General features: G+C 55.4%; 10 protein-coding genes across 10 annotated transcripts; 6 read left to right on the forward strand and 4 right to left on the reverse strand.

The window, feature by feature from the left end:
* Positions 1-32: 32 nt before the first annotated feature.
* On the forward strand, positions 33-612 carry JCM15063_004008 (histone H2B family protein; the record flags this gene model as incomplete). The annotated part of the gene is made up of 3 exons (XM_076677052.1): positions 33-59; positions 138-387; positions 455-612. The coding sequence occupies 3 exons, from the start codon at positions 33-35 to the stop codon at positions 610-612; spliced, it is 435 nt and encodes a 144-aa protein (XP_076536034.1).
* A 1,324-nt stretch (positions 613-1,936) lies between these two features.
* JCM15063_004009 (Zn(II)2Cys6 transcription factor) lies at positions 1,937-5,434 on the forward strand (the record flags this gene model as incomplete). Its single annotated transcript, XM_076677053.1, has 7 exons — positions 1,937-2,524; positions 2,586-3,709; positions 3,774-3,987; positions 4,042-4,214; positions 4,282-4,337; positions 4,410-4,663; positions 4,727-5,434. 7 exons carry the CDS (start codon positions 1,937-1,939, stop codon positions 5,432-5,434), a joined length of 3,117 nt encoding a protein of 1,038 aa, XP_076536035.1.
* Positions 5,435-8,071: 2,637 nt separating this feature from the next.
* On the reverse strand, positions 8,072-10,000 carry JCM15063_004010 (uncharacterized protein; the record flags this gene model as incomplete). Its single annotated transcript, XM_076677054.1, has 3 exons — positions 8,072-9,289; positions 9,358-9,770; positions 9,832-10,000. The coding sequence occupies 3 exons, from the start codon at positions 9,998-10,000 to the stop codon at positions 8,072-8,074; spliced, it is 1,800 nt and encodes a 599-aa protein (XP_076536036.1).
* A 432-nt stretch (positions 10,001-10,432) lies between these two features.
* JCM15063_004011 (uncharacterized protein) lies at positions 10,433-12,274 on the forward strand (the record flags this gene model as incomplete). Its single annotated transcript, XM_076677055.1, has 4 exons — positions 10,433-10,541; positions 10,611-11,008; positions 11,066-11,851; positions 11,918-12,274. 4 exons carry the CDS (start codon positions 10,433-10,435, stop codon positions 12,272-12,274), a joined length of 1,650 nt encoding a protein of 549 aa, XP_076536037.1.
* A 171-nt stretch (positions 12,275-12,445) lies between these two features.
* JCM15063_004012 (uncharacterized protein) lies at positions 12,446-14,509 on the forward strand (the record flags this gene model as incomplete). The annotated part of the gene is made up of 4 exons (XM_076677056.1): positions 12,446-12,641; positions 12,706-13,305; positions 13,378-13,846; positions 13,915-14,509. 4 exons carry the CDS (start codon positions 12,446-12,448, stop codon positions 14,507-14,509), a joined length of 1,860 nt encoding a protein of 619 aa, XP_076536038.1.
* Positions 14,510-19,749: 5,240 nt separating this feature from the next.
* Positions 19,750-21,429, forward strand: JCM15063_004013 (uncharacterized protein; the record flags this gene model as incomplete). The annotated part of the gene is made up of 9 exons (XM_076677057.1): positions 19,750-19,838; positions 19,904-19,974; positions 20,049-20,092; positions 20,172-20,247; positions 20,321-20,764; positions 20,855-20,988; positions 21,067-21,099; positions 21,158-21,177; positions 21,246-21,429. 9 exons carry the CDS (start codon positions 19,750-19,752, stop codon positions 21,427-21,429), a joined length of 1,095 nt encoding a protein of 364 aa, XP_076536039.1.
* Positions 21,430-22,159: 730 nt separating this feature from the next.
* Positions 22,160-22,913, reverse strand: JCM15063_004014 (uncharacterized protein; the record flags this gene model as incomplete). Its single annotated transcript, XM_076677058.1, has 5 exons — positions 22,160-22,299; positions 22,371-22,444; positions 22,508-22,617; positions 22,707-22,804; positions 22,892-22,913. The coding sequence occupies 5 exons, from the start codon at positions 22,911-22,913 to the stop codon at positions 22,160-22,162; spliced, it is 444 nt and encodes a 147-aa protein (XP_076536040.1).
* Positions 22,914-23,388: 475 nt separating this feature from the next.
* Positions 23,389-25,087, reverse strand: JCM15063_004015 (uncharacterized protein; the record flags this gene model as incomplete). Its single annotated transcript, XM_076677059.1, has 5 exons — positions 23,389-23,526; positions 23,592-23,819; positions 23,893-24,007; positions 24,082-24,823; positions 24,895-25,087. The coding sequence occupies 5 exons, from the start codon at positions 25,085-25,087 to the stop codon at positions 23,389-23,391; spliced, it is 1,416 nt and encodes a 471-aa protein (XP_076536041.1).
* A 235-nt stretch (positions 25,088-25,322) lies between these two features.
* Positions 25,323-26,482, forward strand: JCM15063_004016 (uncharacterized protein; the record flags this gene model as incomplete). Its single annotated transcript, XM_076677060.1, has 6 exons — positions 25,323-25,402; positions 25,486-25,578; positions 25,671-25,709; positions 25,776-25,831; positions 25,910-26,345; positions 26,449-26,482. The coding sequence occupies 6 exons, from the start codon at positions 25,323-25,325 to the stop codon at positions 26,480-26,482; spliced, it is 738 nt and encodes a 245-aa protein (XP_076536042.1).
* A 353-nt stretch (positions 26,483-26,835) lies between these two features.
* Positions 26,836-27,758, reverse strand: JCM15063_004017 (uncharacterized protein; the record flags this gene model as incomplete). Its single annotated transcript, XM_076677061.1, has 3 exons — positions 26,836-26,844; positions 26,931-27,138; positions 27,202-27,758. The coding sequence occupies 3 exons, from the start codon at positions 27,756-27,758 to the stop codon at positions 26,836-26,838; spliced, it is 774 nt and encodes a 257-aa protein (XP_076536043.1).
* Between the last annotated feature and the right edge of the window lie 179 nt (positions 27,759-27,937).

Below are 27,937 nucleotides of genomic sequence, written 5' to 3' on the forward strand. Positions count from 1 at the left end.
ATCACCACTCACTTGATCTCACATCTCATACAATGGCCCCCAAGTCTACCACCGCTGAGGTAAGCTTTTCACATGCCGTCGTCCCGCCACTAGACGCGTTCGGCTCGCTCATCCCGATCTCGTGTCCTCTTCTACAGAAGAAACCCGCTTCCACTGCCGGCAAGGCCCCTGCCTCGAAGGCTCCTGCTGGAAAAGCTCCCGCCAAGAAGGCCGTCAAGAAGGCGCCTGCTTCGGGAGACGACAAGAAGAAGAAGAAGCGTGTCCGCAAGGAGACCTACTCGTCGTACATCTACAAGGTCCTCAAGCAGGTCCACCCCGACACTGGTATCTCGAACAAGGCCATGCTCATCCTCAACTCGTTCGTGAATGACATCTTCGAGCGCATTGGTGAGTCTCTCGCTGTCGACTGTCCGAGTAGTACAGGACGCTGACTCTTTCCTGCCCTTGCTACTAGCTGGAGAGGCCTCGAAGCTCGCTTCCTACAACAAGAAGTCGACCATCTCTTCCCGCGAGATCCAAACCTCGGTCCGCCTCATCCTCCCTGGAGAGCTCTCGAAGCACGCCATCTCTGAGGGAACCAAGGCCGTCACCAAGTTCTCGTCGACCAAGTAAGCGGGACTTATCGGATCGAGTCGGAGGAGTGAGAGAGAGGGGGGGTCTATCTTCGAGTTTCCTGTCAGCAGTTTGTCGTTACCACAATCTTTTTATCCCTAGCGTCTGAGCAATTCACGCTGCATTACTTTACCTACCTGTCAAATCATGGTCTTGGTGACGGCGAGAGTCTTCCCCCATCTCGATATACACGAAGAACTTAAGAGGGCTATCACCTCCTTCACGGACGAGCTAAGCCGCGTCCATCCAGATAAGAAGGCTAAGCTCGGCGACCTGGATCGCTGCTGTTCTCGGGTGTCGATTTCATAGCAGCCCAACAGGAGATCTATGATAGCAACCGGCAGCGAGCAAAAGAAGACAGGAGATCGAATCTGCAAGTTTGCAGATTCGATCTCCTGTCCAAGTCCGAAAGTCGAGATCTCGGACACGGCGACGGTCTGTGCCAAATCTTGTATTCAGTGTCTCCCAGTGTTGCCGGATTTTTCTAACTAACTATTCTATACTGTATTAGTAATGTTAGAAAGCTAGTTAGTATACCTCCGGTCGAGGGTTTGTTAGAAAATAAGTAGAAAAGGTCACCGCAAAAAAGAAAAGTTTGGGAGATGCAGCGGGCACTGCTAGTACAGCCAGAAGCGCTAGGCGTGGCGGGAGCGAATGGGCAGCTCAGAACATGAATCGACGGCGGGCTTTCTTTTTTTCCTTACGAGGGGAGATACCTCTACGCTCGATCCTCTTTTTCTTTTCTTTTCTCTCTCGCATCCTTCGTCCGTTCCTTTTCTCTAAAATTTCCGTAGCTACCCAATCGCTTTGTATTGCACTCAGAAGGCGTTCCTGAGCGTTCCTGAGCAATTTTGGATTCTAATTGTCTTACATGTTAGTAATTACTTAGAATCGCCTCAAAAATCGTACTATTCTATTCTAGCTTACTAATGTTAGAACGGCAACACTGGTGTCTCCGGCCTTCGGAGTCGCCCAATCCTTCATGACAAAGACTTCTTGTGCACGAGATCATTGTCTGCCGAGCACATAGATGTCGAATCAGCCCGGGCGAGGTGACCGGTGAGCCTCAATAAATTTTACGAGTCTCCGAGTCTCATTTACCGGGGCCGGATTTCCGAGGGCCGGGCTTTGCTGCTCCAACGACAGGTGCCCAACTCGTTGCATCTGATACAGCCGGGCTACACGGACGCGTGAACGACAAAGAAAGGCAGGGTGCGTCAATGACCGAGTCTCTATCCAGCGATAAGATCATCCCCTCATGATACCGAGTTGATCGACAACAATACGCAGTTCGCGATCGACCACGACCGGCCAGTGGAGCGCGATGGACAATCAGAGTTACGGTTACAGCTACAGCGAGGGTCAGGCGTGTCCGCCCTACCCACCTCCGCCGCCCCATCGTCCGCGACTGTCGCCCGATCCGACCCTTCGCACCCCGATATCCCCCACTCGCGGAGTGACACAGCCGCTCCCCCCTTCGCATCAATCACTCGGCAACTCTCTCCAGAATTCGTCCAAATCGTCTCCACTACTGTCCGACTCGCGCCCGAACGACCTTGCCCGCGAATCTTGCGCCTCCTTGACGAAACCTTCCCGCCCACCTCTCGCTACCCATGCGACCGGCTCGAGCTCGAAACGACAGGCTTCGAGCGAGACGAGCGACGGCGATCGTGCCAGAGCTCATAGCGGGGTCGAGATGGACGGTACCGACCTGACGGGCAAGGCGAAACGAACGCGCAACCGCAAACCAGCGAGTTGCGCCCAGTGCAGGAAGAAGAAGCTCAGATGCAATCGTGCAGATCCGTGTGATCAGTGCACGTCGCGCGGACAGAAAGAGGACTGCTCGTGGGATGGTGCACAGCCCCTGTACAGCCGTAGAAACGAAACCGATACCCAGGATTTGCGTGATCAAGTGCGCCGCAACAGGTTCTTTCTTTCCCATGTCTCGACATCCCGCTGACTCGATGCTATAGGTCGCCCGACTCGAGTCTCTTGTTCAATACCTCACTTCGCAGAGGCATCAAGAGGAAGGATCTCAACACACGCCAGAAACAGCAGCGTCCCCCGGTGTCGTCTCTTTTCCTTCAAGATCAGGTCGAGACGAAGTATCATCGGCGACGTCCGAGGCCCGAGCCCGTCCTCGAAAACCAACGCACGCGATGGATCTTCGAGCGAATGACCTTTGCGAAGGAATCGCACAACTCGCGGTCAAGGAGTTCGTCGTTCTCGAAGGCAGTGGCAATGACTCGAGTGCGCCATGGGCACCGGGCAACCAGAAAGGACTTCAATTCATTGACGAGGCGAGACTTTTCTTGAAGACGATGCCACAACAGTTCGGGGTCGCATCGGCACCCGCATTTTCGACCAACCCCAGCACGGCTTCATCACCTTCTCTCGGTGTTCACTCACGTCTACCCTCGGAAGCACATCTCTCAGTGGGAGACTCACCACGGTCGCCACCAGAGAGCGTATCATCTCAGCCGGATCCGGCAGCCCTCGGGACCGCCGCTCTGGCCGGAACTCCGCCATCTCTTTCGGACGTGCTCAAGTACCTACCGACACGAGAACAGGCGCATTCAGCATATCAGTACTGGATGGGTTACGTCTCGTGGTATGCGCACCCGATCCACCTGTCCACCTTTGAGGAACAGTGGCGCTCGCTCGATGCGGCGTTGCGGATACCCGACGAGGATGCTAGGAACAAGGCGATCGACCCATTTTTCATCGCGACTTTCCTTGGCATCATCGCGACAGGTTTGTCCATGATGCCCCCGAAAAGGGCGCAGCGGGACGGCTTTCCCGAGAACAAGGACAGAGTTGTCGACCACTGGCTCGAAGGATCGATGCTTGCGCTTACTTGCGGAAGATTTCTCGATAATCCCTCGGTTGAAGCTGTGCGAGCGACAATCATTGTGTCGACGTTCTTCGTCTTCATCGCAACCGGTGAACGGGTTGGGGCCGGTATGGGGCTGCTCTCCCTCGTCGTGCAAAACGCCCTCTCCCTCGGTCTCCATCGCGACCCGGATCGAACTCCGGGACGATACACTTTCCTGGAAGCAGAAGAAAGGCGGCGACTTTTCTGGAACCTTTTCATGCTGTACGCTCGTCTCGACTGTTCCACTCCAGCTGCCAAATCGCTGACGGCCATTCATGCTGTACAGCTGTATCCTCTCTTCGGTTAGTCTGAGTCGAACCTGGGCGGTCTTCGATCTCAACAATGTCGACACAAAGCTCCCCTTGGATTGCCACGACCACGAAATTCTTGACGAGGCGGCGGCTCGCGCTGGGCTCGAGAAGCGCAAGATCAAGTTTGAAGAGACCCCGATGACATCGCTGCTGGTCAGGATGAAGCTCGCTGTGTTTGCTCGCAAGATGGTACGTCAGTGTAAAGCGGTACTTTCGCTCAAGTATTGACACCCTCATGACCAGAACGATCGAGCGTTTGGCATCAACCCTGTTGCGTATGAAGAGATTTTGGCGCTCGACGCTGAGCTGAACGAGTTCAGTGAAGGGATCCCGTCACGTTACAAGCTGCGATTCGATCCTTCGGGCGCCCTACTCCGACCGACCACTCATGTGACCGTTACCGAAATGAGGGCTTGGTGAGCTCACTTTATGCCCATGTCCCCTGTATTTCGCGAGCTGAAGTGTAATCCTCGACGTTTGCAGCATGATCATGGTCAGTCTGACCGGCGAGTACATCCGACTGCATCGACCTTGGCTGCGCAAGTCCTGTCCTTTGCTCCAGTCGCCTTAGCTTCCGCAGCTGACCCGAGATCGTCCGACTCTCTTTGCAGTTCTTTCCGGGAACGACAAAACCTTTCAGTACTCGCGAGACCAAGCGGTCAAATACTCGAAGATCCTCCTCGCCGTGTATCGCTCCCCTTCGTGCAATCGACAGAAATGGGGCGGCTTGACATACAAGGCTACAAACGCAGCGATCGTGCTTGCCATCGACATGCTTGCCTTTCCGGATCAAGCCGAAGTCGATCATCTGCGATCGATCGTCAGCGCTGTCCAAAAGCAAATGGAGGCACAGGCTTCTTCTTCCGTGAGCAGAACCGAGCGCTTGGCATCAGGTAACGCGGCAAAGCTAACGCTCGATTCTACGCAGACTCTATGTCGGAAAGGCAGTCGGCTGCTCAAGTTCTTGCTCGACAAGGAGGCGCTACTCGCGGCAGAACGAGAACAAAGTCGTCAGACGAAACGAGTCAAGGTGGACAATTTCCTCCCTTCGGCCCACTTCGACCCGCGCTCGCTTCGTAGCGTTTTCGACGCGTCCAAGGTCGACAAGACGATATTTGTGAACGAGCAAGAAGACGACAACGACATTTACGATCACCAGAAAGGCTCGCTCAGCCCCCTCGGAAGCGACGAATATTCGGCCATCACGCCCGCCTCTTCTGCGAGCTCGCACCGACCTATTGCGAATCCCCGCTTGCGCCGTCCGCCGTCTCCTCCGCTTCCTCAGGTATACGCCACTCCCCAGCAAGAAACTTCGGCACCGAGCTCGACCCACCCGCACCAGGATGTCAATTTTGCCGACATCGCGGGCACCTTCGAGTTTGACTTTAATCTGCCTTACGATCGCGCTGGACCGCAATCATTCGATCTGTACGATTATCCACCGAGCTTCCCGTCTCCGGCTCTTACGAACGACTGCTATCCTTCCGAGGCATACGCGCGCGAGCCCTCTCGTCAACCGTTTACCTACAAGCTTGGTGAACTCGACAAGCCAGGCTCGATGTCAGCGTACCAGCTAGGCGCTCATTCAGCTCGGAACCCTACTCAATGTATTGCACCAAAGTTCGCAAGACCTTAAGTTCAATAACGGGCCACCCGAATTCCTGAAGAAAAGGGCGCCCTCGGCACCGACAAGTGGGTCGGGCCAGCAATCTGTAATCGGTCCATCACCCGTCCCCTGTCGATGCTCAGCTATTGTGCTCGCAATGCACGTCAGCTTCAGGTATCCGAACAGGTCGGAGAGAAGACTGACCATGAAGCCGGGCAAGGAAAAGAGGGGGTGTCCGAGAACGAGATCAATTGTGTTGTCTGCGGTGACTGTGACAAGATGCATGTTTAGTGCGTGGGCTCGTGAGCAACAGCACCGGCGAGAACTTACGCGTCTGCTTCGAGAGAGGTACGGAGAAGGTCGAGTTGAATCGGCCATGCGGATGGGAGGGGATTGGGCTGTTGAAGCTGGAGTCGATCACTGTGTAAGCGTGAGCCTGGCGAGTAAGAGAAGGGGTTCGAGCTCACCCCGGGGGCGGGGCTTGAGAGCCAGGCTAGATCCATCGGTAGGAGACGATGGGCATAGGGTCGTTGCTGTATATGGATGGGACAGGGAGAGGAAGAGGGTGAGCGACGGTGACAGACAGGAGAAACAGGGCGACGACAAGGGGGTAGGGGTGCGAGAGCCAGGAGTAGAGGACAGACCGCCGAGAGAGAGTGTGTATGCGTGTGAAGGGTCAAGAGAGAGAGAGAGGGACTCGCGAATGAAGGTAGTTGGACACCTCCAAGACCATGAAGGAGGCCGGCAGAGGTGGAGTGAAGAGAAGGGAAGCAAGAGCAGAATCGTTTCCCCCCAGCTCCCAATCTCTCTCCCCTCAGAAGGTCCGCGGTAGTTTACGGAGCGACGAGAGCAAACGGGCGGTTCGTGCTGATCGACGTCAGAGGGGATTTCGCCCGTACGTCCGTTTCGCACAGCCTCTTCCCCCGCGATCCGCCTCAACGCGACCACTCGCTCGTGATCTCTTGACGCCGATAGCAGTTTACCTTTCAGCTGATTATCCCTGAACTTGAGCCAAGTCGATACGATGCCTGTGGGGAATTGAGAAGGACGAGCATAATTCCCTCGCGCAGTCTCCCCGCCTTTTGCGTACGCGAACGTGACCATTCCGCACCGACGACACACGCCTCTCAGCTCTCTTGGCGAGTGACGCTATCTATAGAGTGGGGATTTCGGCTGCCCGTTTCGCACAGCCTCTCCCCCTGGGGCCCTCAAACCGCCTCGATTCAACCAAGCGCTCGTGCGTCCTTGATCCCGATAGCCGTCTACGATCCAGCCGACCGACCCTGAACTTGAATCAACTCGAAACGCAGTGGGAAGGACGAACGCATCTCCCTCCGTGCGCTGAGGTAGCGGAAAGCAGAGTGTGCGAATTTTCGGACAACTGATCTGTTTTGAGTCGAGTGTTGCCAGGATCCGACTGCTCGTGAGCTCTTGCATTCTCCTCAGAGTCCTTGGCCGTCGAATAACACGATTTGCTGAACCTCGCCGCACCTGTCGCTTTCGTCACGGCCAGAGAGCCTTTTCTCCTTCAGCGCTCAGCTGAAATATCCCTCCCTATTCCACCTGGCCACTGGTGCAAGCGAATTCATGCCCTCACCTCTCAGTACGACTACTCGTTTGCTGTATGAACTTTTCACAGCACGGCACTCGCGCTCGTTACAAATCCTCAAAGACGAGCCATGTATTCAGTCTCTCATTTTCGATCTGCAGGTATACACCGACTACTCGCACAGAGTTCTTCCGAGTATGTACAACACGGCTCTTTGCAGGACTCTGGTTGGGCGACGAGCTGACCGGCTTTCTCCTCGTCTCAGCCCCCGCTACAAGGTCACGCTTCAGAAGCTCTGCTGCCACGAAACGACTCCGTCAGCACGAGGTGAGCCAGCAGCGATTCCCTTTCCAGTTGCGCTGTATCAACCATGTCGCTTGATACTACAGTCTTTGTCTCAATTCTGCAGCATCCCGCCCTTCCTCCCATTTCTATGCTTATAGCTCTCCCCTTTCGGCAATCTTTTCAACCGCTGCAATTCGGCACAAAACCGGCCGCGGGTTGGTTCGCACCGCGGGCATGCGTTCGTGTCCCGTTTCGAACTGGTCGGCATCATTTGTCGCACTGTCTCGAGTAGAAACAGACGACTGTATTGTATCAGGTAGCTCTAGGATGACCCGACTGGACTTCTTTCGATCCGAGTCGCGACCTCGGCCTGTTCAATCTCGCGCCCCGAGAGTTGCAATGAGCAGAAAGCGCATGAAGCATGTGCAAGTGTGGCGAGCAAGGTGCTCGATGCCTACTCGGTTATATTTTCGAGAGTCGTAACGATATCTGCTTTTGTAGCGTTTCGCAACCCGAGGTATTGCTGGCGAGGGCAATGGCGTTGAGCCCAGGAATGGGTCGGTCAACTGAATATGCGGAACATTTCTTCTCGCAAGTGATGCTCTCGACTCTTCTTGCTCATATAAGCTTCCATAGGAGCTGCTTGCAGACCCTCGATAGAAATGGGGTACAGCGTCTCACCTCTTTCAGTTTCTCTTTCCAACAAGCCAAGACCGTCCACTGCCAGCATACTAGCAGGCCTGAAGGGAACGGAACGAATTACAACATGGTGTTGGCACTAACCAGGAGAGAGCAAGCAGAGACCCTCGACCATCAAGCAGACCCTTGCTCTTTTACCTCTTGTGGCGGGACGAGACAGCCTTCCTCTTGCCTTTCCTGTCCTTGCTCACTTTCGGCACAATCTCCTCGGCAGGCGATCCCTCCTGCGGCACCGGCCCGACTTGTTGCTCGAGAGCCTTCGTCGATTCTGCGCTCTCGTGAGCCCAGTCGCGGTACAAACCGGGCGTCTTGACGACCGTTTTGGACCAGGTCGATGGTTGACGCGATCCAGCTAGACCTGACGATAAATGGCGGGGACCGGTTCCGACAGGAGGTGCTACTTGCTTGGAGGTTCCCTGAGCGGGCGTCGCAGGAGAATGGAAACGCAGGGCCGTGTAGGAATGATTCGCAGGTTGCGAGGGGTCTCCTCTGCTTCCTCCTGTCCGTCGCATTTCCCCCCGCAAAGCGAGCTCGAGCTTCGGAAAGGCAAGATCCGCCAGTACTTGAGGCTTCGTCATGCCTGGGGTCGGATCGACTGCCGCTGTCAGGCTCGCGAGTCGATCGAGCAGGGTCCTGATGTTGAACCTGCATTCGAGGTTCTTCTCTGGCCAGCACTGCTTGATCCGACCGTGAAGGAGCTCGCCAAGCTTCACTTCACTCACGATTGGCGTCTCGATTCCGAGAGCAGCATCCGTGACAGTTTGGCCCGAATCTAGCGCTTCCAACGCTCGCCTCCAGGCTTCCCAGTCGGAGTGGATCGCACGGGCCTTTGAAGACTCGATCCACTTCCTGAGGCCAACTCCAAGAGTCCCGAACGAAGTCTCGGACCCGACGAGTTGAGTCGCGAAAACCTGCTCCTCGACCGAGGCGAAACACCATTCCGCTTGGCTGTCGCGGACGACAAAGTCGACGAGGCGCCACTTGGTTTGTTTCTTGCTCGTCGAATAATAGGAGGCCAAGAGGTAGCGCGCGCTCGAAGCGCGGCGAAGGAGGAGGTGGTCCGAGTCGGTTGAGACAATGAGCTTGATCGAATCAGCGTAGGTAGCGCTCGGGGGGTCTTGCATCAACGCATCGTCATCGAGGGAGCCGGCAGCTCGAGTCTCGGCGGCTTTCACCGATTCGTCGGTACTGCCTTGGGGGACGAATTTTGCGATCCGCTGGTCGTTCGGGTCTCCATTCTTCACGAGCAGCCCTCGAATCGCTTGGTCGCTTTCGCGACTGGCGGTGACGCAATCGACGCGGTTGATGATGGCTCGAGCGAGATCTCGCGTGTACTTGTCGCTGCTATTGAGCTAGCAACGCACAAGGAGAGCATCATCAGTGGTTGCGGAAATACGCAGGGACAAGAGAAAGTGCGTACATCGTCGAACGTCGGGAGTGACAGTGCTCCACGTTCCTCTAGGAGTTGGGAGCAAACTCTTTCTAGTCGATCCTTCCTCTCAGACTCGTCCGCGACTTGAACCTCGTGTTTGAAGATTTTGTCGACCACCACCTGTACCAGCGGCTCGAGTCGAACTTTTTCGGCTTCGAGCTTGCTGATAGAACGCATCGACTTGGCGTCGACGCAGACTCGGTGATGTACAAGATCACTGGGAGCGCCGGTCTCGATTTTAGCGATGTATTCATAGATCGAATCCAGCTCGAGGCGCCTTGCAATACGCGTACGGAGGGGTAACCCGTGGTTGCCCTCTTCGGCCGATACCGACTTGAGGACCTCGCGGTTCTCTGCTAGCTCGGAGTAGAGCATAGCGTTGCCATCGCTGATGACTTCAACTGAAGAGAGAAGCACAGGGTCAGGACCTCATGCATTCAGATCTCGAAGGACTGTACTGACACGATGCAGCCGGATGTCTCTTCTTGAGATGGTCCCAGACTTGGTCGATTGATTCAAAGTCGAGTAGGAGATCGTCGACATTGTCCGTTCGCGTTGCCTCGCTTGCCTTTTGCTTGTCGATCTTTTGCTGCCAGTCACGACAGAGCTCCCACAGTCCAGGTTGTCCCATCGTGCTGTGCGATATTTGAGAATGGCGTGCGCAACAAGGCGAACAAGGGGAGATGGATCGGCGGTCGAGAGGTGCGAGCTCAAGTGAGCTAAGGCAAACGCAAAGAGGGCAAGTTCGCCTGAGGATCCGGGGTATGTCGGGTCAAGGTGTCAAGATCTGGTGATACTGCGAATCGAGCGATGCTGCCGTTCGCGTCCGTGGGCAGCCAATCGTGCAAGACTCGTCGGACTTGCCGCCGGAGAAAGCGTCTCGAGCTCGCGCACGCGCCCTACCGTGCTCTCTCTCTCTCTCTCTCTTCTCCCTTCTACCTACCACTTCTTCACTTGCGCCCACCTCTTCCCTTGCGCCCACCTCTTCCCTTGCGCCCACCTCTTCCCTTGCGCCCACCTCTTCGCTAGCACTCTCATCTCGCATCAACAAACGAGAGTCACAATGCCGCCCAAGAACCAAGATGGCAAGGGGCTCAAAACCAAGAACTTTGCGAGGCGGAGCGTCGTCGCGTACAACAACCCGAGTCTTTATCGAAAGACCGAGATTACAGGTACGCGAGAGTCTTCTGCTCAAGCTGACCGGCAAGCTCATCTGCGCACCTTGTACGCGCGCTGCACAGAATCGACGGCCACGAACGGACAAGATCTCGCCGGCGACCTCAAGCTTGTTCTCGACACCATCGGCCCTCTGGCTCGCGACGACTTGATCAATGTCCGCAACCTCTTCGAAATTGTCCTCCGACAGACCGCGCGATGGCACCCTGCTCGTTTCGCCGATTTGCTCGCAGGAGGCCATGCGTTCATGGATTACCTCTTGCAGGTCAAGACGGGTCTGCAAGCGATCTGCGAGTCGAGTGTCGACAGCCGCATCCTAACACACGACGAAGTCGCGGATATAGTCGAGCGTCACGGACGCATGCTCGACAATAAAGCGCGCGGCGAGATCACGTACAAATTAGTCGAATTCAACGTGACCGAGGATGAAGTCGACAAGTACTGGGGCAGAACGTCAGCTGAGGTAAGTGGCTTCCTTTCCTCGTCGACTTCGCTGCTGACCTCGGTTCGTTCCCATTAGCGCTCACCGATCGACTTTCTGGTCGCGATCGAACGCAAACGGGACGACATCGACAGCTCGCCCCTCCTTTCGATGTCGACGGTATATCAGCTGAACTTTGCGAAGTGCGGTTCAAACTTTGTGCTGGCGGTTCAAGCCCGTATCGGCAAAGTCCACGTCTTGCTGTGCCGGGCCCTCTTGTCGATGTTGCCAGAGCCGTCTGAAGCTCGCGAGACTCTCCCCTTCGACATCCAATTTCCGCGTGAACTCGAGCAGACCCTGTCATCTCTCTCGGCGGAGGAACTCAAACTCGTCAAGCTCATGGCGAGCGGCCTCTCGACAGTCAGCGATCCCGGAAGACGCAAGGACAAGTCGCACAGCGCTCGGGTTCTTTCAATCGTCGCTCAAGCTCTGCTCGCGGTCAACCTGACCGACAACGAGAAGCTGAAGGAACAGGAGGAGACGTTGGCGCGCGCACTGGTCGGACCGTTCCGCCGACTCCTCAAAGTCGCTTGTTGCGATATCGATTGGTCGCCATCCTCATTGCAAGAGCGACTGAGGTTACCCGTTTCCTGCGCTGCTGTCGTTGCCGCTTTGCTCCCCTTGCTCGCCTCGATCTTCCAGACAGGATTCAACGACGCTGCTTGTCGGCTCGGCGCGGATTCGGACGACTACAAGTTCGTCGCATTGGTCGGCGACTGGATGGAGCACGGCGACCAGAAGGTCGTTGACAAATCCGAACCGCAAAGTGTGCAGCTGCAGATCTTCACTTTGGAGATTTACGGCTTGCTCGGACTCTCTTACTTTGTGAGTTCCTACTCTATATGAACCTGCGATTGAACAACAGCTGATTACGAGACGAATTGAATGAAGGAATTCGAACCGCGCGGCGTCACCCTAACACCAGCGATCGTTGGGCGCCTCTGTCTGCCAGATGCTAGGACAGAGGGAATCTCGGCAGAGGACCAATTCCTCCCGCGTCTGGACCGCAAGCGAGTTGACCGCCTTGGTCAGTCGATCATTCGGTTCAACTCGTCCTTCTCAACGCCTCTCGCTCCCGCCGCTCCCGCCGCTCCCGCCGCTCCCGCCGCTCCCGCCGCTCCCGTCGCTCCCGGCGCTCGCAAAAGGGCTTCTCCGCAGGAACGAGCTGCGAATCTGCAAAAGTCGCTGCTCAAGCACGACCGGTTCTCTCGGCTGCTGCGCAAGAATGCCAAATACATGCTCATTTGAGGGGTGCACGACGGTACGGTCCGAATCGGCTCTCCCGCGAATCCAAACGCGCGGATCTACGAGATCGAATACGACGAAAAGCGCGCCTCACGACTCGAGACAGCCTGTCTGAACCTCGCCTGCCGAGACGTGCGCGTCTTCGACGACAGCGAGGCACTCGACCGCCCGAAGATGTGCAAAATCCTCGAAGGGCGATTCGAGCAACTGGCGTCCGAGTTCGTGAAGTTGTGGTTCCGTCTCGAAGGGCGACTCGGCTCCCGTCTCCCCACGGGAAACTTTACGGTTCTCGATGACGGGAGGATCCAGTTCGACTTGGTCGACCCGACCAAGCTGACGAGCACCGGAGCTCGTTCGAACGCAACACAGAGTACGTACTTGTCGGAGCTCGTTTAGATGATGTGATTGTGCTGATGCTGATTCTCTCATCTCAGTCGGTAAAGGTTTCAAATCGTCCCTCGGAAACATGGTCAACAAGCCGGGCTTCAAGGATGCCGCGGCACACCTCACGCTCGAGGGTGTTCGCGAGAAGAAAGGGGATCTGCAGGTCAAGCCGATCCCGTTCTTCGTGCCGGTCCCGAGAGCCGCCGATGCCCCGAGAAATGCGCCTCGACTGACCATCGGCCTGAACGACGAATACTGGACCTCGAAGTCGGACAAGCCGATCCGTCGCGACGAGCATGCCAAATTGCTCGCAAGGCGCGGCCCGGATCCGGCCTTCCCGGATTCCCGAACAAGTCGCGCACTCGACGAAGGACGGCAGGCTCTCGAGCTTCTCGACGAGCGATTCGGTGTTGGCGGACCCGAGGGCGAGTCCGACGAGGCCATGTCGGATAAGGACGTCAGGGTCTACCTGACGAGCTTCGACCTCGGCACGGTTCAATACGTGGCAGGTGTCGTGATTGGTCGGGAGGAAACTATCTTCTTCAAGCAAGGCAGTACTGCCCAGAAGAAGAGGAAGCGGGAAGACTCGAAAGTCGTCCGAGCGGATGCTGAGCTGCGCGAATCGACAAAGATTTCGCAGTTACTCATCGGTGAGCGTGCCTCGCCCCTTGACGAAATTGGTTCTTGACGTTGACTGTTGTCTGGGTGTTCTGCTTCATCAGGTGCGCCGTTGCCGGCAGGAGGCTTGAACACCCTCTTCGCAAAATCCTTCTCTCTGTCGGACCCCTCTGGACAAGGCCCAACCGAGATAGGACTTGTCGAGTCCCGCGCTGACTGGTACAGTCTTCCGTCGGCTCTTCAACCGGGTCTCCTCGACGTCGAGGACAAGACGGTATCGACTCGACGCTTGCAAAATGCAAGTTTCGTCCGAAGCGTCGAAGACTCGAGCGCCGCACAGCTTGTCAACCAGCTGTACCCTCGTCGCCAAGACAAGCAAAAGTCGCTGGTCCTGGTGATTGTCGGCGCGACCGACAAGACATCGAAGGGAAACGTAGGGATCGGCCAGGGCAAACAAGGCGTGGAGTCCTTCTTGAAGGCTGTCAAGGCGCGTCAAGATCTCGACTTGACGCTCCTGATGGTCAACGAGGCTTTCACGTCCAAGTTCTGTCCGAAACCCGAATGTTCGGCGAAGTAAGTTCACTCTGTCTCGCTCTTTGGTCGCTCGCGTGCTTGCTGACCTCGAGCGCCCTGAAATACAGCCTTCTTCACCCTTATCGCGACAACGCTTCAAAGCGAAGTCCAATCCTCCGGCTAAAATACTGTTTCGTTTGCGGCGAGATGCGACATCGAGACTACGTCGGCGCCATGAACACGGCCCGGAAAGGACTCGACGTCATCCGAAAAGGGATGCAGACCGAGCTCGAATCGCTCGAATCGACAGACCTTCTCGGATATCAAGTGACCGCACTCTTGGGGCGTATCTTCCAGACGAATGCGGAAATGAAGCGGATCGGGGATATTGTTTGGCAAAAGCTGGGAGCTCTTGACTCGATCCGCGGCAAGCAAGAATACCTGACCCAACTCTCGAAAGATGGAGTCGCCAACTTGCTCAAGGAAGCGCGAGATCAGAAGAGGGCCGAGACGAGGGAGCGGGGCCAAGGCGCGGGTGAGACAGCGGATGAGGAAGTACTGGACCCGGTCGAGGAAGAGGCGAGGATGATTGAGGAGGAGCACAGAGATCCGAGGGAGCAAGAACGGCAAAGGAGGGAGGCCGAGGAGGATCAACAGGTTCACAAGCGGGTGGAACAAGAGACTCAGGATTCCGACGAGGAGGACGACAATGCTTCGTTGTAGTTGCTGTTGTTGTACCCGTTGATGTTGTTGTACCCGTTGATATTGTTGTATCAGTTGATGTTGTTGTATATCTGTGACTTTCTCGCTTTCTCAACCGCTGTTTGTTCGTCGTGTGCAAGCGCTGTGAATGAGAGGGAAAGCGACGGATTTGCCGGCGCGGCACGAGCCAAAAGCCAAATCCAAATGCACGAGTGCGAGCGGCGAGAGAGGCTTCCACTGGACTGGCGAGTGTCCGAGCGGCGCCCTGGCGAGCGAGCTCTTTTATGCACTCGCTCGCCACGGCGCCGCTCGCCATCTGCAAACGGATCGTTCAGGTTTTCAGTTTTCACCCACTCTCGATCCCCAATTACACCTTCGCAGTAGCACTGTTCATTACGACGTTTCCACGAGGTCACTATTTGAACACGTGCTTTTTGCTACGACTAATGTTTCCGAAGACACTTTGTTCCGAGGGTGATTACGAAAGAGAGTTTGCGAAAAGACTCTCGGGACAGAAAAGAGCAATTCGGGTCGAGTCAATCTTGACCGACAGCCTAATCTGATAGCAAGTGTCGGAAGACTGACTACGAAGCGAGACGATCCTCAAGCGTGCCATTCAGGTTCGCCTCACTGGCAAGAAGCTGAGAGCTGAAAGGGTGGAAAAGAATGGGGCTGACTGGCTTGCAGTCTCTCGATCGTCCAATACATCTACAGAAGTTGTACAAGAGTGCGTACTCAGCTTGCAGTCCCGATTCGCGAATGCATTAAGAATTACAGGCCCGAGCAGAACTTCTCGCAAGTTTCCTGGTCTCTTTTTAAGCATTCTTCTTGTTCATGTTGCTTGCCTGGAATGCAGGTCTATAGCTGTCAGGGACTAGCTCCTTACAGTGAACGCCGCAGTCCCCAAGTGGCCGGTCGCTCGCGTGACAGCTGTCGTGAAATCGAGAAACGTACGAGTGCTGTTTTAAACGTAGACATACAAACGAGAAGACATACAAACTAGGCAAAGAAGCCACCAGACAGACGGACTTGGACAAACAAACCACGAGAAGGACGAAAGGAGGCAAGTAGATGTACGGGAGAGACCCAGGAGAGAGGCGCGAAAGATTAAATCGGGAGATAGCGGCCGTCGCTCAGTCGCGTGCATCTGACGGTGCAGATGCCTCGCCGCGACTCGAAGCCTTGTCCAGAGACGACCGTCTCTCCGCGGCAGTTGCCTCCCACAGGCGGCGCAGAGAAACCTCTTGGGCCTTCCACCGGGGTGGTGGTCCCCCCAATCGAGTTGCGACGGCCGGCCGACCACGAAGAGCGCCTTCCAAATCCTTGGAGGGCTCATTCGTCCCTGGCAAGTGGAAATTTCGGGATTTCCCCCAGCCCGGAGGGCGAAAAGGTGCCGATTGTTGGGGGTCGCTTCCCCCGGTTGGCTCTGTCTTGATCTCGGCCACCTTTTGTCGCTTGATTCGAGGAGCTGGTGCCTCTACCGGTGCTTCTGGCGCCGGCTTTCGCACGCGAAGCTTCATTCTGGGTGCCGATACGCGGGAGAAAGGGATGAAGCGAACGTCGAGAGGGGTAATCGAGGGCTGGGCTGCCAGTGAGAAACGACCTCGGAGATCACGCACTTTGGAGAGCGCGTAGTCGCTAGGAGCGAGCGACGAGCGCGCTGCTGCGCGAACAGCGGGAAGCGAGAGCGGAGGAAGAGCGGATGGGCGGTGAGCACCTGCCGATCGCTGCTCCCGGACGCTGACGGAGCCGGTGCAGCTGAAGTAACGCGGGTCCAGGACTCTTGCCGATCGAGACCGAGGCGCTCCGATGGCTTTCACCGAGGATCAAGTTGCAGGTGAGGAGAAAGACGCGTTCCGGTTTGACATTTCCCCACTCGCCGCACGAACCCCCTGTCCCCTGTGCCCTAGTCCTTTCACGACGCAAAGGCTTTACTTGGTACGAGATTGCACTGTTCGACTTGGACCCGGACTCGCTTGGTATGAACCTCAACCCTAGGAACCCGTAAGGAGAGTAGAGAGAGTAGAGAGAATAGAGAGAATAGAGAAAGCAGAGAAACTAGAGAGCGTGAGCAGAGAGAATGGAGAGCGCGAGCAGAGAGACTAGAGAGCGCAAGACAGCGTAGAGAGCCCAAGACAGCACAGAGAGCGTAGAGAGCGCAGAGAGCGTAGAAAGCAGTTATGCTGCAGAACGACCCTGGGGGCCCGCGCGAAGCGACAAGAACGTTGAACTGGTGCGGATCGACCAGAACAGAACGACGAGGGTCTACAACGTTGTCGCGGGATAGGAACGAAGCGAACGTGAGCCGAGCGGCGGGTTACGAGGACCGGCTAGAATTAGGGCGGGACAAGGCGCCAGGAGAGAGAACGAACCGGAGAACCAGCGATAACGACAACGGCCAACCCTCGCGGCTACTCACCATTTGAACTCTTTCGAGCCGAGTCGAGAGCGCGCACTGAACGAGCCCGGTCGAGTGCGAGAGCTACCCAGTACACACAGCGCGAGTCGAGACGCGGCCTCGAACGACATCGCAGCGCTGGCCAACAAGGCAAAGTCGAAGCTAGCCCGACTGTCTGCGAGCGTGTATTAAGTCGAGAGCGTGGGCTCCGACGAGATCGTGGTCGAGGACGGCGACGTGGTCGACTCGCGAAGCTGGCGTCGTAAGCGGGCGCAAAGGAGATGACAGGCGAGAAGGCGAGGCCACCAGGGGCCTGACGCAAGGGTCAAGGACTCGAGGGCAAAGCAGGAAGACAGCGAGATTGAGAGGGGGCGAAAGAGAAGAGGAGTTGAGTCGATGACCGGCCGGTACAGAGTCACATCAGTGTCAACAAGGCAAGCCGCGCGGTGACTGAAATTCCGGTCGAGATAGGTGACCCGTCGTGGGGTCGACTGCGGAACAAACCAGTTCGAACTTCGCAGGTGCTTGCTGAGTCGCAGGTACCTTCCTTTGATAGAACGACACAACTCAAGTACTGCCTCACTGTCTTCCTTCGCGCCTTCCGGCTAGGTCTCGCTCTTGTACACTCGGACTCGGAATCGGAACGGACCCGGCAGCACCGACCAAAGCAACTTCCGAGCGAGCACGTCCAGAGTGACTCCCTCTTGCTGCCCGCCTTCACCGAGCAGCGTGGAAAGCACAACCCTCGCGCACCCTCCTGTCGCCCTGCGGCTTTGCCCTTGACTCCACTTGCTCGTGAAGCGCGACCTCTTGCGCTTGCCCTCGGCGCTCTGTCTGACGCTTCGCTTCCTGAGCTCCCTTGTTGTCCGCACAGCTCGCTACCAGTACTGCCTCTGTGTTCGCTTCCACGACTACAATGCGTATCCATGGAGGCATCATATCCCACAAGTGCAGTCCCACGTTTTTTCTTCCTTCTTGTTCTTCTTGAGCCTCGTGCCCTTGTCGCCGGACAGAAGAATCGATCACTTGGCTGTTGAAGAAGCAGTGTCGGAACCTTCGTGTTTGCGGTAGGAAGATGATGCTCGTGGTATCCGATGTCGGACCAGGCGAGCTCCCGCGTGTTCGCGCCACGCTGAGCGGAAACGCATGAAACCTGAAACATGGCGAGATCTCGAAAATCGGTGCCGAGATGCGCAACTTGTGACGGCTTCGATCGTTCGAACCAGTAATCAAAGATGCTGTTTCGTTGGTCGTCTCTGATTCGCTCTTGTGTTCCTCCCGCTGCCTTCGAAACGTTGCCCTTCAGGGCTCGTCCGGCTGCATCTCGTTTCCAAGACGCCTCGAGGGAGCGGATCCGGTTGTCGTGACGCAGGATCCTTCTCTCGACGGTGGGATACTGATAAGCGGTGTCGTCGCGAGCCTTTTCGAGTCCCGAGAGAATCTGGAAAAATACGAAAGTGAGCTGTTTCGTTCATCTGAGGCAGAGGATGCAGAGAAGAGGCTTCTGGCTCACTTGAGACAGGGTAGTCGCACTGAACTTTCCACCTCCCCTTTTCGCACTTGTCATTTTGACCTCGAGAAAGTGCGCAACTTTTGCCGGTAAAATGGGGTAGGCGAGGATCCTATCGCCGAAGTGGTTCAAGCAGTGTGATTCGTAGCTTCTTAGGTGAGCGAGGTAGGACTTGGCTGTCGACTTCGACAGGGCGCCGTTGGCGTTGGACAGAGCTCGATACTCGTGAGTCGATCGCTCCAGTTCGGAAAGTGCGTGTGCGCTGTCGTCTTCTTCCCCCATCCCGACGATAAGAGCTCGCCCTTCTTCTTCGATGTCCTCAAGTGTTACTGCAGGTGATGACAAGCCAAGCAGTCAGCTCGAGAGGAGGAGGATGAGTTGCCGAACGAGGGCATAGCTCTTACCGGGTTGCGCAGGCTCATCTTCTACGCATGGCGAAGGAGGGCACTTCAAGCAAGGTCAGCTTCGCTCAGTGGGAGAGATGTAGGAGCACGAGAAGAGGCACGGACCGGGTTCCTCCAGTTCGACGGCTGCCCCGCTCTGCTTCCGAGATTTCTTCCTAGCGGGTTGCCGTTGGATGCAGAGATGGGTAAGAGCGAATGAGGTCGTCTGATACGAGCTGCGCGCTTCTCACCTCAGTCGTTCTGACGGGTGAAAGTGCTGTCGTTGTCGAGGGAATCTGCGGGCACTCAGAGGCAGTGAGCGATCGTGTAGCCGACGATACAGTGTGATGAATGACCTACCTGAGCGCTAGACAAGCTCATATTCGATGCGTAATTCTGGTTTCGAGAAGATTGGACGCGTTGAGAGACGATGTCAGAGACAGGGAGGGTGGAGAAAACGCGCGGCGAACTTGGAAAAATCGAGATCTCGAGACGCGCGCGTGACTCGGCGTGTATCCAATGTTTTCAAGCAGCCTTCCTATGTTCGCGCCAACAAATAACTATAAGGTATACTCAATGTATCGCACGGACCAGTCCTCCTTCCGGTACGCTCCTTGATACCAATATGTGCTCTCGTCCGTACCGTACAATATGTGCTCTTGTACATCACCCTAGATGCAAATACTTTGTTTCACTCGTGCGCATCTAGCATTGGCTTTATAGGCTGATCCTCGCGGCAAGTTGGGCCAGAATCACGGATCCAGCTCAAGGGGTCTCTGACACAGGCATCAGGTATCTCCTGCGCTGGTAGGAAGCGATGTTTAAAGTCGGAAGAGGCTTGAGGTCTGAGCAATTCCTCGGTACTTGTCCGGAAGGAAGCGGCTTGAGCTCTTGGCGCCCGGTTCGCCTAGGTTTGCTTCTCCCCGATTCACTTTGCTCCGCTCTCGCATCATCTTACTTCCATGCTCGAATGCGAGCAGACACCAACTTTGCTACGTTGTGTCCCGAGCTGACGATCAAACAATGGTGCGCCGACCCAACGGGAGAGGTGTGTTGCGGGTCAGTCACGCGTCCATCCGCTCAAAGTCAGGTCAGGTCCCCGCTCACGAGATCATGTGCTTCAGGATTTGCCCGAACACCGGAATCAGTGGACTCGGTGGACATGTCTCGCTAGCGTTCTCTTCCCTCTCGTCAAGTAAGTGAGCGTGGGAGGGAGTTTCTCTGATAGGATGAGCTTGCAGCAAAGCTGATCAACAAGGCAATCGACAGTTACAGCTATCGCATTGTCGCCGGCATCTGCTCCAACGGCCCTGGTCAGTCTTACGTCGAATCGATTTGCTTCGCGCGCTCAAGTCGTAATTTCGATACCTGATTCGCCACTCCTTCGATTAGACGACCAATTTGATCCAGGCGAATGCGTATGCTCTCGTCCTGCTTGGTTACCTTTTGACCAATTCGAAAGAGCTAGGTTAGCATAATAGCGCGCAGACTTCTTCCGCTCGCAAGCTGATACTCGAAAGAAAACATTTTTTTGTATGCAGACTTCTTTCACGCTGCCTACGCCCTCCTCCTCGCGTTCTCGTCTCTCATTCCCTTGACCGCGATTGCAGCTTCCCCGCCTTGGGCCGTCACTGGACAGGATTCCCCTCAAGAACGTAGTCAAGCCGCTGAATCGATTGTGCTCGCCGCTATGGGAGGTCTCGAAAGCGGTGGAGATTCCGACGACGACGACAATGAGAAAGCCAAACGGACTCTCTTGCGTCGTCGGAAACGTCAATTGAGACGTGCTATCCGAGACGATCCCGACTTGTTGGTCGATGCGCTTGAGGATCAAGAGAAACGAGGGATCTGTGGGATCCGCGGATCTCATTGGATGTTGTACCTCGGCATGACTGGATCCATCTTGCTGTGGAGTTTTGCACTCATGACTGGGATCCTCGGAGGGGCGAATGGCTCGACAAGGGTTTCACTCGCTCAAGCAGATTGTGCGTAACTTGAGTTCTCATCTCTTCCCTCTTGCAAAAGTCGCTTCAGATAGAAAGACTGACCGGAAAGAATGTTGATTCCGACTCCAGGTACGAAAGGATTAGGGAATGTCGCTTCACTGATTATCCTAACCGCAAGTTACGAACCCTTCTCGTACTGCAGGCTCAATCTGACGCCTGTTCTGCCTATTTCTCAGGATGTTGGCTTCATGATCTTGGCAGTCGTACGTTTCAGGGATTTTCTATGAGTTTCCTGATCGACGAGAACTGCTCGAGCTGAAGCAATAGCTGCGAGGGATTAGGCCGTTGCAGTGGCAATCGTCATGAACCACCTGGTAGGTCAAACCGAAACATGCGACTCTGAACGTGCTGAATCTGACTCTGTCGAGACAGGTGAAAGACTTGGCAGGAATGTCCGTTATGAACCGTTGTCTCGTCTCTCGGCTTTGACAGGGAAAAAACTCAATCCCGCCGTTCACAGGTTCCAACGACAATCGATCATGGAATATTCTGGTTCTCCGCAACTCGTGTTCGGTGCATCGTTCACAGTATGGGTCGTGTGGATGCTCGCGAGTTTCGCGTTGTACTTCAATGCTGGCAACACGATCTTGTTGAGCTCGATGGAGTTTAGCTGGACGTTCGGAACCAGTAAGTCTCGCTCCTAGCTCTTACCCCTCGTGTGGCAAAGAAAACCTATCGTAGACGGCTTCGCTTGTACTGACTCTTTTCGAGAGGTTGTTGCACGACTCAAAAGCTTTCTCAGCACTCAGTTCAGTCGTCTTGCCCTCCTTCTTCTCGCTTTCTCGAGAACCGCTCATGGCTGACTCAGTAACCACGCCTTGATTCGGTCGTGTCTAGTGAACCTCATTCCGGTATGTCCGCTGAACGTCACCGGATCACCTACCCTCTTTTTCATCAAGCTGACTTTATCTTCGAGCGTCTCTTTCTCTTTCAGATCTATTCCGTCTTGAAGACATTGTGGAACAATTATACCTAGAAAAGAGCTGAATCAAACGATGGAAATACCCTTTTCTTCGACTTGTTGTTTTTCGAACGAGGTGCAAGCGACGAAAAAAAAAAGCGATCGATTCGCAGTGGGGCTCTCTCATTTGAATCTGTTGCAAATCCCCTTTTATCGAGCTCTGATCATTGCTACCTTTGACTCTCGATGTGTGAACCAAAGGACAAATGGCAACCGACGAGAGTAGGAGAATTGGAAGTTTCTTTCAAAAAATTCTGTACGGTTGCGCAAAGGGGTTTGAGAGAGAGAGAGTGGGAGGCGCAAAAGAAGAGCACTGAAGGTGACCGAAGGGGTGAGACCTTCCGAGAGAGAGGGGGAGAAGGACGAGGGGGGGACGGGGCAAGGAAGCGAACAGCTTCCTCAGGGATGCTGATTTAGATTGCGTACTTCCTAGTCCACTCCCTCGCGGTCGACTCGTAACGAGGTCGGTCCGTCTTGTAAAGGTTGGCGATCTCGGGAACGAGAGGGTCATCCGGGTTCGGGTCGGTCAGCATCGAACAGATCGAAAGTAACACTGTATCACGAGTGTCCATTCCTTCAGTATCCTGTGCTAGTGACAAGGGTGAACGAATGAAAATTATGTACCTTTCGAGATGGTGAGCGCCGGGGACCATTGTTCTCGGAGAATGTCGAGGCAGATCGAACCGTTCGCGTTGATACTGGAGAGACATTGCGCAGAGTCAGCTATACACGCCCGAGTCGCGCCTGATCAAGCGACTCACTTGGGGTGGTAGATCTTGGTCGTAAAGTTGACCTTGGGCGGCTTGAACGGGTAATCGGTCGGGAACGCGATCGCCAAGAAGAACACTCCTCCACTGTACGGACTGTCACTCTGAAAGACAGAGAGTAGCAATATCGATCGTCAGTGATAGGCAAAGGTTAAAAGAGGAAGAAAAGGGGGGTCTCTTCGAGAGAACGTACGGGCCCCATGATGGTCGCTTGCCATTTGAACAGGTCGTCACCGGTAGGTCCGGCCGAGCACGACGACGGCGGGTCTCGTCCGAGATCGATGAGTTCCTCTGCAGTGCACAAACGGGATGGGATGAGTCACTCGATCGAAGCGGGAAAGGAGGCTCGAGAGGCGAGCCGAGAAGCAAGGAACTCACTGTTGATGCGCTTCAAAGCCATTGCGATGTAGTACTGTGGTTGGACACAACGGGAGTCGTGATCGAGGTAAATGGGAGGGCAGAAAGAGCAAGTGGAGCGAGAGAATCGGCGAACGAAAAGCAGCGTGTCAGTTCATCTCGCGCTCGCCAAACTGATCGAGAAGCTGTCGGTGCTAGATATGGTGCGACTGTATTGTCCACGGGAGGGCCAATACGCGCGAACCGGGAGGGTGTCGGGTGTGTCGTGTGGTTGATCATCAGTCCGCGTTCGAGTCGCCCCTGGTCTCGCCTCGCGTCTTCTGGCGCGCGAGAGCTGGCGCACAGCACAGCACGATCTCGACGGGCACGACCTCACAGAGTTGATAAGGAAGCGAGCGCTCACCGAGAGTATCGAGCGAATGGATCGTAATCAAAAGTGCAATCGTAATCGCTCGCTTCAAACTTGTTGGTTTCTAAGCGAATTTACATTTTTCCTCTATCTCATTGGAGTCTTTCCCTCATTGTGCTACGGTGGGATGCTTCAATCGTCTGAGGCTCTCTCGAGCCTGCATGGCCGCATCTCGTAATCCCAATTCGGTCGCGAGCTTCTCACTCTTGATGAACCACTGTTCCGCCACCACACTGTCCTTGCTCATCTGCGCGAGCGTTATCATCTCTCTGTCAGCTGTATTCCCAACAGGTTCACAGTCGGGTTACTTACCTCTGCGAGCTTGCCGAGGTTGTAGCACGCGACCACGGCCGTGAGTTCGCATTCGACTTCTTCCCGTTCACGCAGGGGCACGACCGCGTTCGTGCTCTTGTGTTTGTCAGCTTCGCGCTTGCACGAATTGGACACGTTCAACGCTTGTCGGGCCCATTGCGCCGACGCTTCGATCGCTTGAGCCGATGGCGAAGGCGCCGTCACGAGTGAGGACGAGAGGTTGTTCATCTGTGTGCAATCGTAGGTTCAGCTCGGCTTCCGAGAGAGGTCTGGTCTACCTCCCGTCGAGAGATGTTCGTACCAGAGTCGCTGCATGACACCGTCGCGCGATCGGAGGTGGCGGTTCTCGCGCAGCGTCTTTCTTCGGTGGAGGGTACAAGGTCGAAATCGCCTGTAGCAACAGAGGTTGGGCGAGCCTGAGACGTGCGACGAGGTCGGACGTCAGAAATAAATCTATGTCGAGCATGATTGCACCAGGGGAAAGACGTACTCGATCCTGCCCTGCCGAGAGTATAGGTCTCCCAACCGTTCGAACGCGGCAACGAGTTCGACTTCGGCAACCCAATCTGGCAGGTCCACGCCCTTGTCTTCCTCTTTCGCAGGGGATGCGGTCGCTGAGGGTGGTGCCTGTTCGGCCGAGGTCCCAGCGTTCTGACGGTCCATCGATTCTTTCACTTTGAGCTTCTGCTCGGGCGTGAGAGACAGGCGCATGAGTTCCTCGACCGACCACGCGTAGTATCGTTCGGCTTCACTCTCTGCCTCCTGAGCCAGGCCTAGGGTGGTGATCCCGAGGATGGTCCACAGGTCTCCCAGTTTCATGGCAATGCCTGCGCCCCGTTTGACCTCTTCCACTGCGGCGGATCCCGAAGTGAGGGCAGCTTTCGATTCTTCGAGCGCATGTGCAATCGGTTGGAACGCGAGGTCGTACACCTCGATCGCCTTGGACAGTTGTCCGACCTGTTCCCACATGCCTCCCCATCGAACTGCGATCCCGCTCAGTTTGAGCAAACTCGCTTCGCGGTCGGTCGAACTTGCGAGTTGTCCCTGCTTGTGCAGGTCGAGTGCGAGGTCGTACGCCTGTTGGAAGAACGCGGATGCGCGTTCGTACTCAGCGCTCGATTCGGCCCGGATCGCCGCGCGCAGCTTGGATCGAATCGGATGTGTGTCGGAATCGGGGTACACGGTGAACGTCGAGTAAAACTGGTACAGTCCGTACGAGGTGGCCGTGATGCCTGTCGAAATATGAGGTCACGGCGAGAGTCAGCTAGCGATGGCGACGGTCAGAACCGGTTGGGGTACGAACCGAGAAGAGCTAGCGCCGAGAAGACATGGCCAATCTTGATCCCCCGTTTCGGCACGGGTTCAAGAGACGGGTAGCGCGATGAAGTCGAGGCGAGGCGGATCGCGGCACGAGGCACAACTGTCGATGCTCGCGACTTGGCAAGAGTCGCGAAGGACGCACGTTTTGTAATGCGTGCTGGCAGTCGAGATGCCATGCTCGAGTGCCCAGTGTGGACAAGGTGATGAGGCGCGAGAGCGCTCGAGACTCGAACGCAGGACCGAATCTCGGTTGTCGCTCCCTCGCGCTCGCCTAAGCTCACACCCGATACCGTTGGATCTGCACTGCTCGACGACGCTTTTCAGCGAGTAGGAAGCGAGCGTGCCGAATTCGTTCGCCCCCACTCTTCGGCTCGTCCCGAATTCACTCGCTAATTTGCCGTGCCCCCGAGGATGGCGTGGACGTGTTCCGGCTCGAGCAACTCTGAGCTCGTGGCGAACCTCGTTCAGAATCGGATCCTTCGAACCCCGAGGTGATCCTCGTTCTGGTTTCTGACTCGTTCGCTCCTTGCTCGTCATGGAATCGCTCACCTCCTGGATGGCCCCCTACGAGCAGAATCATTCAAGCATTCGATCGAGTAGATCGCAAGTACTATGTCCCGATCACTCGGGGCGCGGACCCGTACGCAGACTCGCCACAGACAATCGGGTACGACCTTAGCCGCTTCGACCCCTCGCCCGTACTTTTAACCCCCTGCGTACAGCTTTTGACCCCAAACGAGTCCAACTTGACCGATATAGCTTTGGAGCGACGATCAGTGCGCCTCACATGCACGCACAGTGAGCCCCTCGCGCCCCTCTCGGTAGGAGCTCAATTTTCGGCCGACCTGGCATCTTCTGCTGCAGCGCAATCGAAAACCTCGAGCCTTTCTTGCAACCAGGAGCTCGCGTGCTCGACATAGGTACGTGAAAGAGTCGACTCTCTTTAGTCAGTTGTCTCGCTTTTGGGTCGTACTCAGCGGCCACTGGTTCACTGGCAGGCTCGGGTTCCGCCTACTTGCTCTCGATCATGCATCAACTCGTCTCTCCCACTGGATCCGTACTCGGAATCGATCATCTCGATCGAATCGTCGAACAAGGACTCGAGAACCTCTCTCGAGATCCTACCACTCGTGCCCATCTCGACATTGGGGTCAACTCGACCGAACGACGCCCCTCGATCACGAACATTGTGGCCGACGGTCGAATTGGAGTACCTCGTACCCACTTGGGTTCAAACGATGGAAAATTCTCAGCAATTCATGTCGGCGCGGCCGCTCCTGAATTCCCTCAAGCTTTGATCGATCAGTTGGCGAAACCTGGACGAATGTTTGTTCCAGTCGGACCTGATCGAGGAGAACAACATATCTGGCAGATTGACAAACATCGAGATGGTACCGTCACGAGAGAGAGACTGTTTGCCGTCAGATACATCCCGTACGCGAAAAGAACCATTCTTTTTCCTTTCCTTTCTTCTTCTCAAAGAATGCCTGACTGAGCAATTACTTGCGTTTTTTTTTTGGTGATCATATCTATTCAGGTTGACGGACGTGGACAAGCAGTACCGAGAATGATCCTCAGTTTCCACTCTCCACTGTTTTTTTTTACCTGGTTTCGAAATAATTGCTTGATTGGCATCCTTTCGTTTGTACAGATACCCCCCGGTAGTCTCACTTGCTTGCAATCGTTGTACGCGTCCAACATTCAAAATCATTCTTCTGTTCACATTCGACCTCGTTGAAATGGATGTTTGCGAGCTCCTCTAGAGAGGTCCAGAAAATGTCGAGGTTATTCTGGAACAACCTTGGTATTGTTTCACAACAGCTACACACACACACACACGCACGTATACCCTGAGCCAGACTAGACCAGAAACAATTTGCTACAATTCAGAGGCAAGAAAGAAAGGGTTCCTTCCGCGAGAGGTTTAGAAGTACTGGAAGAATCGAAGAAGGGTCAGAACAAATTCGATCGACACCCGATCTCGCAACAGCTGCAGCTATGAGAGAAAAGAACACTTACGATCACGCCTCCATCGTATGTAATGACAGAGTCATCTTGGTTCGCCATGACCTCGAGGTACTTTTCAGCTTCTCCGATTCCAAACAGGTCCGACACGGGAAGATCTCCATTGAGCGTTTCCATGATCTCGGCGAGCGTGAATTGGTCCGTGTTCTTGTAACGATCATGCTTGCGCACGGCGGCGAGGCGAGATTGGAACAATTTGAACCTGTGAATGCGAAAGGACGTGTCAGTACTGAAAATTTTTCCATTTTTGTGGCAAGAGACTGACCTAGGAGGGTCGAGATCGGTTGAAGGTTCCGGCGTCTTGGCTTGTTCGACTTGTCTCGCTTGTTCGGTCGCGATTGCCGGAGGAGTAATGTCCCTGTCCAGCTCGTCCATCGCCTCCATCGCATCTCGATCTGCCTCGTCTTCATCTTCGTCATCACTTTGTTGTTGTCCGCCCATACTCGCTCCCGTTTTCGCGCCTCGAGCGAGACTCGTTCGAGCCGGAGTCGTCTGTTGAGGCATCTCCATCCTCTGCCCTTGAGCTCCAGCGTCATCTCCATCTTCATCGCTGCTAGTATCATCATCGTCCTCATCACTGCTCGACTCTTCGTCACTGCCTTTGTCGCGTCTCGGCTTCGTTTTCTTCCTCTTGTTGAGTTTCCTCCGTTTACCATCTTGCGCAGACCCCTTCTTGTTCACCTTGATCACCTCTTTGTACAAGGCGTATCGCAGGATCGATTCAGCTGCGAGTGCATCGACCTCGAGCACGTCCGGCGAGAGACGAGCTTTCGCATGTGCGGTCGACAAACGAATGAGAGTCTCGAGGGCACGAACCGTCATCGGCGAAGTCTACGCAACCCAGAACATGGTCAGGTGCAATCCTCGAGGCGAGAAAGGAAAGGGGGGGGGGGGGGGGGGGAAAAAACGGGCGGTAGGGGTACTTAGCTTTTTCTGGGTTTGGCCAAGAAACAGGTACAATTATTTTTGAAACGGGGTGTCATTCACTGGGGGGGCTGCGG

This window comes from Sporobolomyces koalae, assembly GCF_050403365.1.
Source record: "Sporobolomyces koalae JCM15063 DNA, S_koalae_JCM15063T_v1_ctg6, whole genome shotgun sequence".
NCBI lineage: Eukaryota > Fungi > Basidiomycota > Microbotryomycetes > Sporidiobolales > Sporidiobolaceae > Sporobolomyces > Sporobolomyces koalae.